The sequence below is a fragment of the Hippopotamus amphibius genome, chromosome 7 (assembly GCF_030028045.1).
Source record: "Hippopotamus amphibius kiboko isolate mHipAmp2 chromosome 7, mHipAmp2.hap2, whole genome shotgun sequence".
Classification (NCBI taxonomy): domain Eukaryota; kingdom Metazoa; phylum Chordata; class Mammalia; order Artiodactyla; family Hippopotamidae; genus Hippopotamus; species Hippopotamus amphibius.
Genome location: NC_080192.1, coordinates 10,032,896 through 10,048,886, shown reverse-complemented (window position 1 = coordinate 10,048,886; position 15,991 = coordinate 10,032,896). Strand labels below are relative to the sequence as shown.

At 53.2% G+C, this 15,991-nt stretch overlaps 1 protein-coding gene across 1 annotated transcript in view; it reads right to left on the bottom strand.

Moving 5' to 3' along the window:
* The window catches only part of TMEM184B (transmembrane protein 184B), a 48,607-nt gene that overhangs the window by 11,299 nt on the left and 21,317 nt on the right, over positions 1–15,991 (bottom strand). The window contains exons 2-3 of the mRNA XM_057743099.1: positions 13,667–13,916; positions 11,979–12,144 (exon numbers count right to left, since the gene is read on the bottom strand). Coding sequence (XP_057599082.1) covers positions 11,979–12,144; positions 13,667–13,858 — 358 coding nt within the window. The 5' untranslated portion in view covers positions 13,859–13,916. The remainder of the gene's footprint in view (positions 1–11,978; positions 12,145–13,666; positions 13,917–15,991) is intronic.

The window sequence follows — 15,991 nt, the reverse complement described above, 5'->3', positions numbered from 1 at the left end:
GCCAATGGCACCGTAGAAGTATGCTGTAAATGCTATAAACACAGCACTATGTTGTAATTGGTCTCCTGGTCAGAGGAATTCTGTGGGGTCCACAAATGAAGGCTGTTGCTGGCAGGGTGCTAGAAGCACACGGATGAGCCAGGAGCCAGGGAGACCTGGCATGGAAGGGAGCAGCACAGCAGAGAACGCCACGGAGGAAAGAGTGCAGAAGACAGATCAGGGGCCTAGAGCAGGGGAACAGGAGAGACGTCCAGCAAAGGAGTGAGGCCAAAGGGAGGGTCAAGGTGGGGACAGGGGATAAGAGCATCAAGGGAGAGGCACCAGCAGCCCCGCAGCCAGCGGGCTCCTTCTCAGCTGACGCGCCATCCCTGTGCAGCAGAAAGGCCCTCGAGGTCCCCCAGGGCAGCCCCTGGCTCAGCTCAAGATCTCTCAACAGGTGGCTTGGTCCATGCCCACCCCTCACACTTCCTTCCCAGCAACACTGGGTGCCCCCTTCCCCTCGGCAGGGTCTTGTGCCTTCCGTGCTCCTGCCCTCGTGGGTCCCAGTGCCTGGGCACCCTGCCTTTTGCACTCCTGGTACCATCAACCCGCCAGACACCACCCACCCTGAGAAGTCCCCGGCCGCCACCACGGGGGGCCCGTGCATCCCCAGCCATGGAACCTGATTTGCAGATGCTGTGCAGTCCTTCCCACCCCCCAGTGTGATCACTGACTGGGAGCTGCTTCTCGCTTGAGCGTGGACCCAGCCCTCGCCATACACTAACCACACCCCAAACGCATGACTGCCTGGAATCGGAGCACAGGAAATCCTGGCCATACGTCTGTAGGTAAAAGTTAGCCTTCAGCCACTTGGAAAGGAATATATTTGAGGGCTTTACACCCCTCAGTTGCTCTAACCTATTAAGGGTTCACATCTGGGGCTGGGGAACAGGGACCCAAGTGGCATCCCGCATAAACATGCCCCATAGCACCCACCATCTGTGCTCCAACTCCCCCCGCGAGACACACAGCAGAGGGGCTTGCAATGTGGCCCTGCCGGGAGCCTCTCTGCAGCCCAGTTTCCTCATCTGTTACATGGGGACAAAAAGGGCCCCTATCAAGTTAGGAGGCTGTGGGGTTTTGGTGAGTATGCAAAGTGCTCAGAAGAGTGCGCAGCACTCAGCGTTGGCTGCTGTGGCCACTACTGTGTATCTGCCCACCTTCCTTAGGGGCCTGCTGTCCCGACGGGGCTGAGGGCCCTGCGTGCTGCCTGTGTGGCATGGGAGCCGCTCAGGATGTTTCAAGGCTGCAGGAATCTCCACTGACAGGAACTCTGGGGCATCTGAAGGCGGGGGGTGGGGAGGGATTGAGGGTGTGGGGGAGGGCACCAAGCCAAATCTGATGTCAGCCTGCTAATTAATAACCTTTGTCCAAAGCCATATAAGGCCAAGTGGAGTGGATGTGTCCATTCCAGTCTGGGTCCAGCTATGTTGTGGTTGATGGTATTTTCCAAAGGCAGCCACATCCCATGACACTGACACTCCTCTGCTGAGAGATGGGGGTCTTCTTCCCTCTTTTTGCATCTGGGTGAACTGGGGTGACCATAGCGGAAGCAAAGCTTTGTGATGTCTGATGTTGGGGTTAGAAAAGGCCTCTTTCTTCTGGCTCATCGTCTCTTGAGATGCTTGCCCAGGGACCCAGCCGCCACGTGTCGAGGAAGCCCACGCTGGCCCACGTGGAGAGTCCACATGCAGAGGCTCACGTGGGAGGAACTGAGGCCCCAGCTGACATCAGCATCAACTGCCAGACACGTGAGTAAACCAGACATCAGATGATCCCTCCCCCAGCCTTCAGGTCTCCAGCGGAGGCCCAGGTATCACGGAGCAGGGCCAAACTGTCCCCAACACGCCCTGTCCAAATTCCTGACCTGCAGTATCCGCGAACATTATAAATGGCTGTTTCACACTAGGTGTTTTGGGGTAGTTATGTACACAGCCACAACAAGTGGAATGTACACAAAACCACTTCCGGAGTTCCCAGGACGAGCCACGATCTCTCACACCTCCCCTTGGTGGCACATCCCGGTCTCTCTGCTAAATCCCAGAGGCAGACCCAGCTGAGATGCCACCGCATCCTCGGGAGCCTCCCCTGTCCTGTCGCCATGCTCACATCACACCCCACCATCTCTCTGCTGATCTGTCTGATCCTTCGAGCACAGGAGGCAGCATAAAGCCATGGAGCCTGGAGCCAGACTGCCTGGGCGTGAATCGTGGTTCCACTGCTTAGGAGCTATGTGGTTCCAGGCAAGTTGCATAAGGGCTCTGTGCCTCGGTTTCCTCATCTCTAAGCTGAGGACAACAACAGCTCCTTCCTGGTGGGGCTGCTGTGAGGATGGGGCTTAGGGGTGGGAGTGTGATGCCTTATCTATAAGGCTGTGCTCACAGTGAGCAGTCCACAGTCCTCTGCATACGCTGTAAACACCTCGCAGGCAGCAACTGAGGCTCACCCCCAGCAACTACTAAAGGGCCCGGCACTTCCACACTCAGTCAATATGGAAGGAATGAATGGATGGACACAGGCCATAGCGACAGGCGGGTACGGCCCACACTCAGTCCTGGGCTCAAGGAGCTCACCCTCTCACAGGCTGGGAAGCTGCACCTGTTCCAAGATAATCAGACTCCCAGACACCAAAGACAAAACCCTCAGGAGAGGCCACAGGGGAAGGCTCATCAGCCCCTCTGTCCAAAACCACCAAGCTAGGCTATCCTGCAGTCCACTCCTGGGAAGAGCTTGGTGCCTGAGCTCACATCCTTTCCTGTGTCACAACACACGTCAACACGCTCCTGAATTACGTGGTCCAGCTGTCTGTCCATATGCAGCTCTGCATTCAACTGGTCAGATCATCAAATTTCATCCATTTCTCTCAGTTCAGGATTTTTGACCTTTTAACAGTGCTCTGGGGCCAGACAGTCTGTAAAATACCAATTTGCTGATGGTTTCCGTTAAGGAATCATTAGTGAGTCAATACTGCATCTCAGAGAAGGGAGAAAACACAGAATCTCCTCGAGAATGACTCAGCCAGCCCACACCAAGACCCACTGACCATCTGGACAAATCAATGTCCTTCCTAGGAAATGACAGAGCCATGCAAAATACCACCCCCATACCCCAGCAGGCGTATTTGAAATGGACAGCTCAATGCACACCCCAGGAACAAACACAGAGAGATGCTGGCCCTGGATATCAGAAGAGCATAAAATATTAGGAGTGGGGTTCTCAGCCCTGTCGCCTGACCACGCTTCTGACCACAGCTCCAGTTCTGGTCCCCTGGAGAGGCCCCAGACATACAAGTGACCAAGGGACCCCCAGGAGCACCCAGCATGAGGGAAGCGATGGGTTTTCTCTCTCTCTCTCTCTTGCCCTGGACACTCAGGTACCTGGACCTTTCAGCTCCATTCTAGATACCAAATCTTAAATGAACTAGAGACAAATGCACACAATCAGGGGAAAAGGACCAGAATGGAGATGAAAGGAGGATGGTACTGGAGACTTGAGGCCTGGAGAAAAGCCATTAGGGATCATTCTCTTCATATAAGTGACGGCCACCTTTGTCCACAGGGTCAGACAAGACCCACTCATCCCGGGGACAGATTCTAGAACTTCAGCTTAGTATAAGAAATAATTTCTGACAGGCAGTCTTCAGAGAGGGGAGGTAGTGAGCTCCATGCCAGAAGAAGCATGCAACCAGAGACTGGGCAGCCTCTAAGCTGAGACATTAAAGGAGTTCCAAGCAGCTCTGATTTTACGTGTCCCTTCCGACCCCAAGATGCAAGGCTTTCTTTCTTCACTGGCAACTTCTCCCACCAAGAGCTGCCTGGACAGGAAGCTGAGACCGAGGGATTACTTTCCACTCTGCCTCCCATCCAGCATCCCCCTTGGCCTGACAACTGCAACCACATAGCTCTGAGGGGCCCGAGGGGCTTTAAGAGAGGACACTCTGACTGTCCCCACCAGCTGCAGGGGACTGTCCTCACGAGTCCCTTACTGCAAGTGACCCTGGCTACAGGTCACTAACCATCCCAAGTTCATCTCCTCCACACACCGGCAGCACGTAAAGCCAGCCTCAGGGCCTAGCCCTCTTCGCTGCACAGAAATACTTTGGTTATTTGGAAACACATATTTCAGATTAACTTGTGGATTACTTAATTTTGACCACTTTGGACAGAAATCGTCTCTGCTCAGTAAATAGGGGCATCTGAACATTCCTTCCCACTTTTTCAGTGACTGGCGATCATCACTAACGGATGCAACGTGCTACAGCTGGGTGGGTAAGCACCTGTCCCCAGACTCTGAGCTATTCCAATGGCACTTTAAAAAAAAAAATTTTTTTTTAAATTATTTATTTATTTATTTTGGCTGCCTTGGGTCTTCATTGCTCCACTTGGGCTTTCTCTAGTTGTGGTGAGCACAGGCTCTGTGCACGTGGGCCTCAGTAGTTATGACACATGGGCTCACTAGTTGTGGCTCACAGGCTCTAGAGCACAGGCTCAGTAGTTGTGGCATGTGGGCTTAGCTGCTCTGCAGCATGTGGGATCTTCCCAGACCAGGGATCAAACCCGTGTCCCCTGCATTGGCAGGTGGACTCTTAACAACTGCGCCACCAGGGAAGTCCCTCCGATGGCATGTTGCTCCTCTTCCCTCGTGGCTTTTCTGTCCTTTGCTGTTCCCACTCATTGCTGCTTCTTGCCACCTGGAACACTGATTCTGATCCCTCTCTCTGTTGACTTCTTCTGGATGTCTGTCTTTATTCTGATTGGTTGAGCTCTTCTGATTCCTGGCTCTGTCAGAGCCATGGCCAGTAACGGCCACTACCAGCCCGTGAGCCCTCCTGGAAGCACACTGGCCTCTGGGTTTTTTGTGGTCCTTAGCTGTATTCATCCAGGCTGCACTCTCCCTACCTGGGAAGATGTTTCACTTGGGCCAGATTCCAGGAAACTAAGTTTGTCCCAAATCTGAAACTGGGTGAATGAAGCATCATTCTTTGTTTCTTTCATGCATATAAAATCTCTTCCCTTAACAAGAGGTCACACTTCTGCAGGGGAGAAACTTATCCTGTATCCCTCACCAAGCCTGACACAGAGCAATTCCTGGTCCTCAGAGACCCAGGGCTGAGTCTGGTCTCTGGCAATTACTCTCTGGGTAACTCGGGCAAGTTTCTTAGCCTACATGAATTTTTTTTTCGCATCTGTAAAATGGAGGTGATAATATACACCCCGCCAGGTAAGGAGAGGTGGGAATGAGCTAACGGTAATGAAAAATACATGGTGAACTGTGAAGTGACATACAAACAGTACTCAGAACAACAAAAACAAAAGAAAACAAAACAGTGCCTGCATGAAGCACCTGTGGAAGGCGTCTCCCTTGTCTGAGCTCTGGCCACCTGCACCCCTCTGACCACAGGGCTCCCCAGGCTGTCTCAGAGTCATCTTTAGGGGCTACCTCCTAGGCCGACCACAGTCAAACACTAAATGCACGTAAGAGGGCTAGATTCTCCGGCTCCACCGTCTGCCTGCCCTCAATGCCCTGGTGGCACATCCCCGGGCTCTGTGAATTCCAGCCCCTCGCAGGTGGGAGATGCAGAGCAGGGGAACCACGGCATTCACTTCTCCCTGGAAAAGGGAAACACTACCGCCAGTTCACAGGGTTTACCTCCACTCTCCCCTGAAGTGCCCCTGAAGTGAGAACAAATAGGGGGAGAGGTAGAAATCTTCGAGGACAAGGACATGGCAGCAGAGGCAGCAGACAAGGGATGTTGACAAAAGCTCCGGAAGATGCGGCGTGGTACTGACGCCAAGGATGGGAGGGAGCCAGTGAGCACCCCAGGAACCCGTAGCACTGGGTGCACCAGGCAGCTCTGATGGCTGTGGGCAGGGGTGCAAACAGAAACACTGGCTAAAAGTCTCCACATGGAGCTCTTAGCCTTTTACTATTAAGACAGCTGGAGATGGTTCTGTCCTCCTAGAACTTGGCCCAGCTGAGTGCAGCAATGAGGCGCCTTGCAGAAAATATAAAGAAGGGGACTTCCCTGGTGGCACAGTGGTTAAGAATCCGTCGGCCAATGCAGGGGACACGGGTTTGAGCCCTGGTCCGGGAAGATCCCACATGCTGTGGAGCAACTAAGCCCGTGCTCCACAACTACTGAGCCTGTGCTCTAGCGCCCGTGAGCCACAACTATTGAGCCCATGTGCTGCAACTACTGAAGCCTGCAAGCCTAGAGCCTGTGCTCTGCAACAAGAGAAGCCACTGCAATGAGAAGCCCGTGCACTGCAATGAGGAATAGCCCCCACTTGCTGCAACTAGAGAAAAGCCCGTTAGCAGCAACCTAATGCAGCCAATAAACAAACAAATAAATTTATGAAAAAAGAAAAGAAAGAAAATATAGAGAGGAAGTCTGAATACCAAGGGGAGATGTCCAGGGCCTTTTCCTGGCTGCACCCATGTCTCAGCCCCTCACTCCTTCCTCCCAGGCAGGAGATGAGAACATTATTCTCTGGGGAAACAGGCCCAGAATCAAAGAGCCTTCATTTGGTGCCTGTCCCCCCACCACATGAAAATGGCAGAGGAAACGCCCCATCACCCAATTGGGAGGAGGCCTAGCAGTTTTAAGCCCTGCTCTTTTTTTTTTTCAGATTAATAAAAATTTTAATTATTCAGATGACATAGATTTTCTCTATTATATACATTTGAATACAGTACCCAGCATATCACTTCTTTTGAATAAAGTTGTTATAAACCTGTATGATCTCTCTCATGTACTAGACTTTTCTTTAACATTTTATTTTGAAATAATTGTATACTTAGAGTTGCTAAGACAATATTGAGAGTTCCTGTAGACCCTTATTTAACCATTGTGTAATTACCAAAACTAAAAAGTTCTCGTTGGTATAATAGTATAACCTATAGACTTTATTCCAATTTCCCCAGTTTTTCCACAAATATCCTCTTTCTGTTCCAGGATCTAGTCCTCGATGTTTCACTGAATTTAGGTGTCACATCTTAATCTCCTCCAGTCTATGACAGTCCCTTGGTCTTTGTTTTTCATGAGTTCAAAACTTTTGCAGAGTACTTGCTGGTTATTTTGTTTCTTTGATGTTTTCCCAGGATTAGACTGTGCTATAGATTTTGGGGGCAGATACCACAGAGGTGAAGTGCCCTTTTCATCTTATCACATCAGGGGATACATGATATCAATATGCCTTATTACCAGTGCTGTAAACACTGGTCACCTGCAAGACAGTGTCTACCAAGTTTCCTCACCATAAAGTTACTTTTTCCTTTTCCAGATACCCTCGTTGTTAGAAGTCAGTTACTATGTCCAGTGCACACTCTAGGGCAAGGGAATTGACTTTGCTTCCTACTGGAGGGAAGAGTATCAAAGAATTTATGGATCTAGGTTAAAACTGTTGCACGAGAATGGGGCGCTAGAAGATGGTCATGTCCCAGGTCTCCAGTGAGTCCCTGGAACGTAAGCCCCATTTTTAAATATAAAAAATAGCCAAGGACATGAGACATTTGAAGCAAGCCTCTTACCCAAAGGTCAAAGGGCAAAGCAAACAAACAGATGGAAGGAACTCAGGAGACAGAGATAATGCAGGGAGCAAAAGAAAACCGTAATTAGCATCCCCAGGGAGAGAAGAACCAATACCAAGAACAAGGCTAAGAAAAAAACAACAGGGAAGAGCTCATGACATTTTACAACATGATAAAGGAAGTAAAACCTCAACAATAAAGCTCAAAGGTAAAAATGAAAAAACAATACAAAAAAACAAACAAAACCCAAACCAAACAAACAAAAAAACACCTCCTGGAAAGCAGAACAAAAAAGAGATGGAAAATGCCGGGAAATTGTAAAGGAAATTTGAGGCTCAATCCAGAAGTGCAACATCCTACTTAACAGTAGTTCCAGAAACGGACAATAAAGTGGAGGGAAGAAATGATCAAAAAAACATTCAGGAAAATTTCCCAGAACCATAGGACAGGAGTTGTCTCCACACTGAACGGAAAGGGCCCACCAGGTGCCTGGCACAATGAACAGCCTGCCTCTTGTGAGATTTCAGAACAATGGGGATAAAGGCAACATCCTAAAAGTCGGGGGGGGGGGGGGGGGGGCGGAAAAGGTCACATATAAGCATTAAGGATCTTCCAAAAACAACACTGGAAGCTAAGAGACCATGAAAAACATGCCTTCAAAATTCAGAGGGAAAATGATTTCCAATTTAGAATCAAATTCCCACGGAACACTAATCGAATAGAACCATGTAATAGAGATATCTGCAGATAATTTTCAGATTTCAAAAAATAAAACTCCCATGCAACTTTTTTTCCTCAGGAAGCTCCTGGAAGATGTGTGCTAACCAAAAAGAGAGCAAACATCAAACAGAGAAGGATGGCATCCATGGAACAGGTGACTCCAGATAGGAGAGGCGACAGGATTCCCGGGATGATGGTGAAGGAAAGACCCAGAACAAGAGCTGAGCCGTAAGAGGCCTCGAGGGCAACCAGTCCAGACGGGAGCAAGGGCAGGGCTCCAGGAGGACTGCCACCCGGAAAACCCAGAATGAGAAGGTGAGCTGATGTGTCTGACGGCACTGAGAGAAGGGCTCCTCTTTTTTGTTCAACTGAAGCATTTGGGAAATAAATTAATGATAGAGACACAGAAAACAGAGCAAACCAAAAAGCAAGACAAGTAGTAACCAGAGGGAAAACAAAGTCGAACAAGGAAATGTCGTCTTGGGACACTGTCAGGCTCAGCTCTGAGCAACATTTACACACATATAATAGTGCACACACTGAACGCAGACAGAAACATCATGATATGGTCACACTGAAAAGATGCAGGAAAGAAAACTCGTGTGTGTGTGTGTGTGTGTGTGTGTGTGTGTGTGTGTGTGTGTGTGTGTGTGTGGTTGGTTGGAGGTAACATACCGAAATCAAAACCTTCCACAGCAGGAAGTTACTGTGTAACACTACATAAAATTGAAAAACCAAGAAACAACAGTATAAGCATATTTTCAGGTTATTCTAGAAAAAGAAACCGGTTGAGTTAAAAGTAGGGTGACTTTGGGAGTGAGGAGGGGTCGGGACAGTTTTGTGTATCAACTGCGTACACGTATTACTTTACTAAAAGTAAAATTTTAGTCCTTTTAATTTTGTTGCAAAGAAAAGCAAATGTGTCTGTGATGCCCAGCAGAGTCTGGCTCTGAGATGGCCTGCGGGACGGGCTGGCTCTGTCTGAAATAAGAGGCCTCCAGTCCAGCTGATTCCTGTCCCTTCCTGGGTCCTGGGACACTGAGGAGGAAGGGTGGGAGGGGAAAGAATGGGGGGGGGGGGGTGGCTCTTTTTGAACTGTAAGGGACACACCCCATCACCAACTTGCGGGGGCCGCTCTGCGGGCAGCTGCTGGCACCTGCAGTTAAGAACACAAAGGGGGAAGGTCTAAGACAGAGCAGAGGTGCGGGAACCGGCCAGGCCAGGGCCAAGCCCACTGACTCAGACACTGCAAGCTGCTGAACTCGGGGGCAGCCTGAACTTCACAGCAGCTGCTGTGCTGTTTGTAAACTCCCTGGGAGAGGCCAAGCGGATAACAGCGTTGCTAGGAGATGTGCTTCGCAGGGCGGCAGGCTTCCTGCGAGGACCTTTAGGTGGCTGGGAAGAAGGCTGGGACAGGCGGGGCCTGAACAAAAGGGCTTCTGGGGCAGGGAGAGCCACCAACCATCTGCTGCTGCCTCTGGGGCCCGCAGTGAGGATGGTGCGGAGGCCCCAGCAGTGCCCCCGCCTTCTGCCATGTGCCCAGTCTTCAGGGCCCTGGAGCGAAGGGAGCCTGTACTTGCCCCCCATCACATAGAGCACACTCAGCCCCCGGGTGGGAACAGCTTTTTACCTCTGAAGAAACCAGTAGGCAGAGGCAGCTCCTCGGCACCGTGCAAGGCTGGCAGCTGAACGGAAAAGGGTTCCCAGCCCCACCCTTCCCATTCCCAGCCTTTACAGCTCCCCAGGTGCCCAAATTTCTCTGGGGACTCCACTGCTTCCAGGAACATCAGGCACTGGAGCCCCAGTTATGCCCCGAGCAGGTCCCCCACCTGGCCACAGTGTTCTCACCTGACACAGCCGGGCCAGCCTGGGGATGCAATGAGGCCCCATGTGGGCGAACGCAAGACACGTCGCAGGTGTTTAATAAAGTCCCTTATTCATTCAAAAAACACAGCAGGAGGAAGCACCCATCACGTGCCCAGCTCTGTCTCACGGGCTCTCCACCCGTTCCTGCTCTCGTCATGCTGACGGTCCACGAGCGACACAGAGCAAACCAGGCTCACACGCTGTCTGCGCTTAACTGCAAGCCCCTCTGAGGCTGAGAGAACTCGGACAGGGGGCTGGGAAGGCCTTTCTGAGAAGATGCTGGAGTCAAGATGAAGGAGGAGGAGGAGCTCTGCGGGCGCTGGGGAAACTGATGTACCTGGGGTGGGGTGGGGCGGGAAAGGAGGCCAGCGTGGCCGCAGGGGCCGGTGGGGCACAGTCTGTGCCTGTTAGGTGCCTGTGTTCCCTCGCCAAGTCCAAAGGCATTTCCTGTGCCCTGTGAGTCCTCAGGAACGCACAGGTTCAAAGTGGGAAGAGAAGAGAGACTCCAGCTTCTTTGGGGATGAGGATACTGCATCCCAATATTCACTGAGCCCAGGGCCAGGGGCAAAACCCTCTGGGGTCTGGAAAGCAGATAACCAGTCATGGTCAGAGCCACCTGGCCTCGGCATAAGAAAAACCAGGTCTGGTCACTCTACCTGAAACCAGCAGTGCAGGTATGGGGAGGAAACAGAAAAACACAGGACCATGAGAGGAGGGTGGGTGTCAGAGCAGGGATCTTGAATTCAAGGGCCCCCTTTCCCACCCCTGCTGCCCTGTTTGGGTACAAGCCAAAGCAGTGCTGGCCTATGACCTGTCTTGGGGCCTCTGGCCTCCCCCTCCTTCACCCACTCATCACCTGGAGATTTTCTAAACTGCAGTTTCCAATCATGTCATATTTTTATGTATCACCAGTAAAAAAAGAAAATCTATGTATTCCTCTATATCCTGCAAGGCTGTGTATGTCCCCGTCCCTGCCTCTCAGGGCCACCCCCTCCAGGCACTGGCCTCTCCTCTGGCCATGGCTGGCCCCCTGCACAGCTCCCAGCACCTCCTGGCCCGCCACGTTGGGACTCCTCTCCGCCCAGAATGAATGCCCATTCACAGTACCACCTGGCAGATGCCAAGTCATTTCTAAGACCCTGCTCCCTGCCCACTGCCCCAGGCCAGGGCCACTGGGACAGAGCATCCCTGTCTCTTTGTGCTGACCGTTTATGTGGCACAGACTCCCAGAGGGCAGCAGGGTGAAGACGGGCTTGCTCAGAGCCCAGCATAGGGCCTGGCTGGTGCTTAAAGCTTGATACAGAAGCGGGTGATGCTTCCACACACACATGAGAACTGCCCCCTGAAAGGCAGCGAGTTACCTTCCCGGGTGGCATGGTCTCCTGGGACAAAGCCCTCAGAATTAAGACAGGCAGGGAGGGAGCCCAGCTCTGCCACCACCTTACCATGGACCCTAGATAAGCCCCTCACCCATCTGTACCTGGGGTTTCTATCTACAAATGGACCAGTTATTCGCTGCTGCCACCCGCATGAGGGATACCAGAACTGAGAAATGAGACACAGGTGGAGGGTCCCTGCTCTCAGGTGTCTGTGGAGCTGTCTGGGGGCCACATTGCAAAATGCCTCAGCAGGTGAGACTCTGGTTACACATGTGCTGGTACCTGGATGGAAACCCTGAGGGGGGTCATGAAGTGACGGGTGGCCCCTCAGGGAGGAAGTGGGAAGAGGGGCTTCTGGCTCCCAGATGAGGAGGGTGCACAGCCCTTGGCCCAGCTCTGCGCCCCCCTCCCCCGGCCCTCCCGGTGCTGCCCACGCATCCTCACCCTCGTAGCAGTCGCGCACGGTGCCGAAGTACACGTAGTACTGGTCGTTGGTGAAGAAGAGGAGGCTGAGCCAGGAGTCGAAGGCGTAGATGGGCACGATGAAGAGGATGCGGACAATGTAGCGCTGCTCGTTGGGGCAGCTGTAGCAGCGCAGGTGCATGTAGATCTGGGGGCAGAGGGGGCGGGTCAGCCAGAGCCCACAGCCCGCCTCGGCCCACCTGCTCCACAGGAGGAGGGGCTGGCCCCGTGTCTAGCTCTGCCCTCACAAGCGCTGGGACCAAGTTACTCAACCCCGAGCCTTGGCGTCCTCCTCTGTAAAGTGTGATGACACAGCTTCCGATGTGAGGCTGTGGTGAGCATCCAACCGAGGGGTACGTGAAGCTTGCAGGCTGTGTGCAGCAGCGCTGAGGCCACCTCACAGACACCGGCCACGAGGTCACACCCAAGACTGTGCAAATCAGTCAGGGACATGCTGGGATCCACAGCTGTGACAAGCTCCCTGGGGACACGTGTGCATGGCCAGGTTTGGGAACTGGATGCCTGGTGCAGAGGCAGCTATTAACATGCGTGTGCGTGTCCCTCTGCTGCCTGGCCTTTCTAAACACCTGGCCCCTGGGCTGTGGAGCTAAAACACAGGCGTCAGGTGGTCACCCACCCCATTCCCATCCCCTAACTAACTTACGGTGCAGAGGGTGGGACAGATGGGACCCTCGCTTCCACAGAAGGTGGAAGCACTTCGGGGCTGAGTGGCTGCAATGATGGCCTGTCTCATTGTCCCATCTGTTGAACAGGGGCAGCGTGCTGCCTGCCTCTCAGGGAAGTTGGGAGAATGCAGTGTGGTTTTTAGAAAGCAGGGGAAAAAATAAAAGCTGCACATAAATGCCAAGAACTGCTCTAACCACGATGCACAGTCCCAGCAGCCAGAGTCTCGCGTCTCCGCTCCCATGACTTCACGCTTGGCCCAGCCAAGCCCTGGGCTCGGGAGGAAGAGAAGAAAGTACTCCCCATCTGCTGTGAGCCAACCGCCTTGGAAGCAGTCGGGTTCTAGAAGGGAGGGGGAACATGGGGACCCGAACAGGCTCAGCCTCCCCTCTTCGCTGGGCAACCTTCAACCCTCCTTCCTTGGGCAGCCAAGGCACGTCCCAGCCTATGGCAGCCTCCCCGGGGATGGTGAACACAGGGGGATAGGGGACTTGACCTCTATGCCAGCTCTGCCACCAACTTGTACATGATGAAGCTAGTTCCCCTCCTTCTTCCTTCTCTGGGTCTCAGTTTTCTCATCTGCAAAGGGGTCACTGCCATCCTGTGCCCCTGCACAGCTCCCAGGCTCCCCTACAGTTCAGGCTGGACACGTGACCACTTCTGGCTCACCAAAGGTGGGCCATTTGTGGCTGAGAAGGTTAAATACCCAGAGTGCTTTCCACACACCCCCCCTCCTCACAGCTGTCAGACAGGTAAGGTCTTGAAGCTGTAACATGCTGGAGTCACAGAATGGAAACCGACCTGCACTGGGCTGGCGGAGCAAGAACCTGATACCCCCGGGGTGAAAGCCCTGAGATTTCAGGCTTATTTATTACTGCAGTGTAGCCTGGCCTGGCCGCACTAATACTTTGTTGGAGAGAAACCTCTCAGGACCGTCCTGGAGGGCTGGGGCTCGCTGGCTCAGGGGCTCCTGCTGGCCTGGGTACCTGATGGCAGGTGATGAGCAGGGCCGTCCAAACGAAGAAGCCAGAGATGGCCTGGGCGGCCGTTGTCATCAGGAACACAGGCTGCTCCATGGCCGTGGGGCTGCCTTCGGGGATCACGGAGACGCTGGGCGAGGCTGCCGCCGTTGTGGGCGACGCTGGATCCGGGGCCAGCGCAGCCCCCCTCACGGTCATGGTGCCCGGCAGCAGGGGGCTTCCTGAGAGAAACCCTCGGAGCAGGCGACAAGCTGGCCTAGAGAGAGGGAACCGCAGTGTTAGCCTCCTTGCAGTGTCAGAAAGAACCTTCCAGGTCTCCGTGTCCGCCTTCCAAACACGAGCAGACCCTGACCACGTCTCACTCCAGCCCCCAGCGTGTCCCCCCTGGATTAATGGAACAGGCTCCTGACCAATCTCTCTGCTTTTGCCCTTGCCCCCGCCATCTGCAGCTGTGAGAACCTTCTAGGATATTAGCCAGATTGGGCCCCTCCTCGGCTCAAAACCCTCTAACAATTCCCATCTCTGTGGGAGTGTAGGCTGCTGTCCTTACAGAGGCCCACTAGACTGCCCGACGGGCCCTCCACCCTCTCTCATCTCATCTCAATCCTCCACTCCAGCCACACTGGCCTCCTGCCTGTTCCTGCCACAGAGCCTTTGCACTGGCTGTCTCTGCCCAGCCACACAGCTCGCTCCCACACTTCCTTTAGGCCTCTGCCCTGACCACCCACGCAAATGCGGCAAGCCCTCCCTCACCCCAGGCACTTATTTTTTTTAATAACTTGTATGTATGTATGTATGTATGTATGTATGGGCTGCGTTCGGTCTTTGCTGCTGCCTGCAGGCTTTCTCTAGTTGTGAGGAGCGGGGGCTACTCTTCGTTGCGGTGAGTGGGCTTCTCAGAGCAGTGGCTTTCTTGCTGTGGAGCACAGGCTCTAGGCGCACGGGCTTCAGTAGTTGCAGCACTTAGGCTCAGTAGTTGTGGCGCACAGGCTCAGCTGCTCCGCAGCATGTGGGATCTTCCTGGACCAGGGCTTGAACCCATGTCCGCTGCATCGGCAGGAGGATTCTTAACTACCGTGCTACCAGGGAAGTCCCACCCCAGGCCCCCAGGCACTTCTGACCTCTTTTGCTTTGCTTTATTTCCCTCCAGATCACTCATTACCATCTGACTCCATCTGACAAACTGAATGTGACTCACATGTTCGTTCACCGTCTGCCTCCTGCACCAGACACAAGCTCCCTGAGGGCAGGGGCCCCGTTCTGCTCAGGACTGGGTCTCTGGCACTTGGAATGGTGCAGGCACACGGCAGGTGTTCAGTAATTACCTGGCTCCGCCCACCTTCACCCCTCCGGGTCTAGCAAGATCACTCTAGCGCTGAGGCATCCCCTCTAAGGGTGCGTGTCTCTTCTTTGCCATGTCTCCCCAGTTTCCCTAACGGCTGACAGCCACTCCTCACCAACCAGCTGTGCCGCTTTGGAGACTCTGTGGCCCCTCCCCACCTTCAAACTGCTCACCTTTTAATTTAGCTCATGTATCATTCTTCCTAAAAACCCACCCTGTTCGCTTTCCCCGGTCAGGTACTTCCATGCATTTCACCCGCCTCTGTTGTTCCACATAACACAGTTCTGTCGCTTGCTCACGTTTATCCTCCTAAGACCACCCACTCTTTGAGGCAAGACCACATTTCCATCTTTGAATCCCCAGCACCGAGCTTAGCACCAAGGCCATTTATACCATTTATTGTAGTATTTGTTGATTTTCACTCCTTATTTCAATAGGAATTTGAGGTACTTCAGAGAGAAGCAAAGAATACAGTTGAGGAGGTTGGCATAAAGGAAGAATCCGGGTGGGAAAATAACGATGGGAGTGGGTGGGACACAGGACGGCACTCCAGGGTCCCGAGCAGTTACTCCAGGTGGGCTGTCACGTCAGCCCCGCACTTCCTGCTGGCAACAAATTACTGGTTTCATGCGGGAAGGTAACCCAGCTGTTGTGGGAAGAGCTGTTGTTAGGGTTCTCCTGGCAAGTTTACAAACAGGGGCCAAAGCCAGGCCGGGAGCTAGAACCACTCTCAAAGAGCAAAGCCATGCTGTCAGAACCACTGGGAACTGCTCTTGGGAGGGCTGGCCACTCCAGCATCCATGGGCTTCGGAGACCCACGGCCCTGACGCAAGTGCCTCTCAGTGCTGCCACCTGTTGACAGGTTGGGCAATGCCATCCTGGGGTCATGGAGTCTCCTCGCAGCAGAGGCCAGGAAGACTAACCTGCAGCGGACCAGGGGACCACTGAACCACTGATGCAAACACATGCAAAGGCGACAGCAGAAAGAG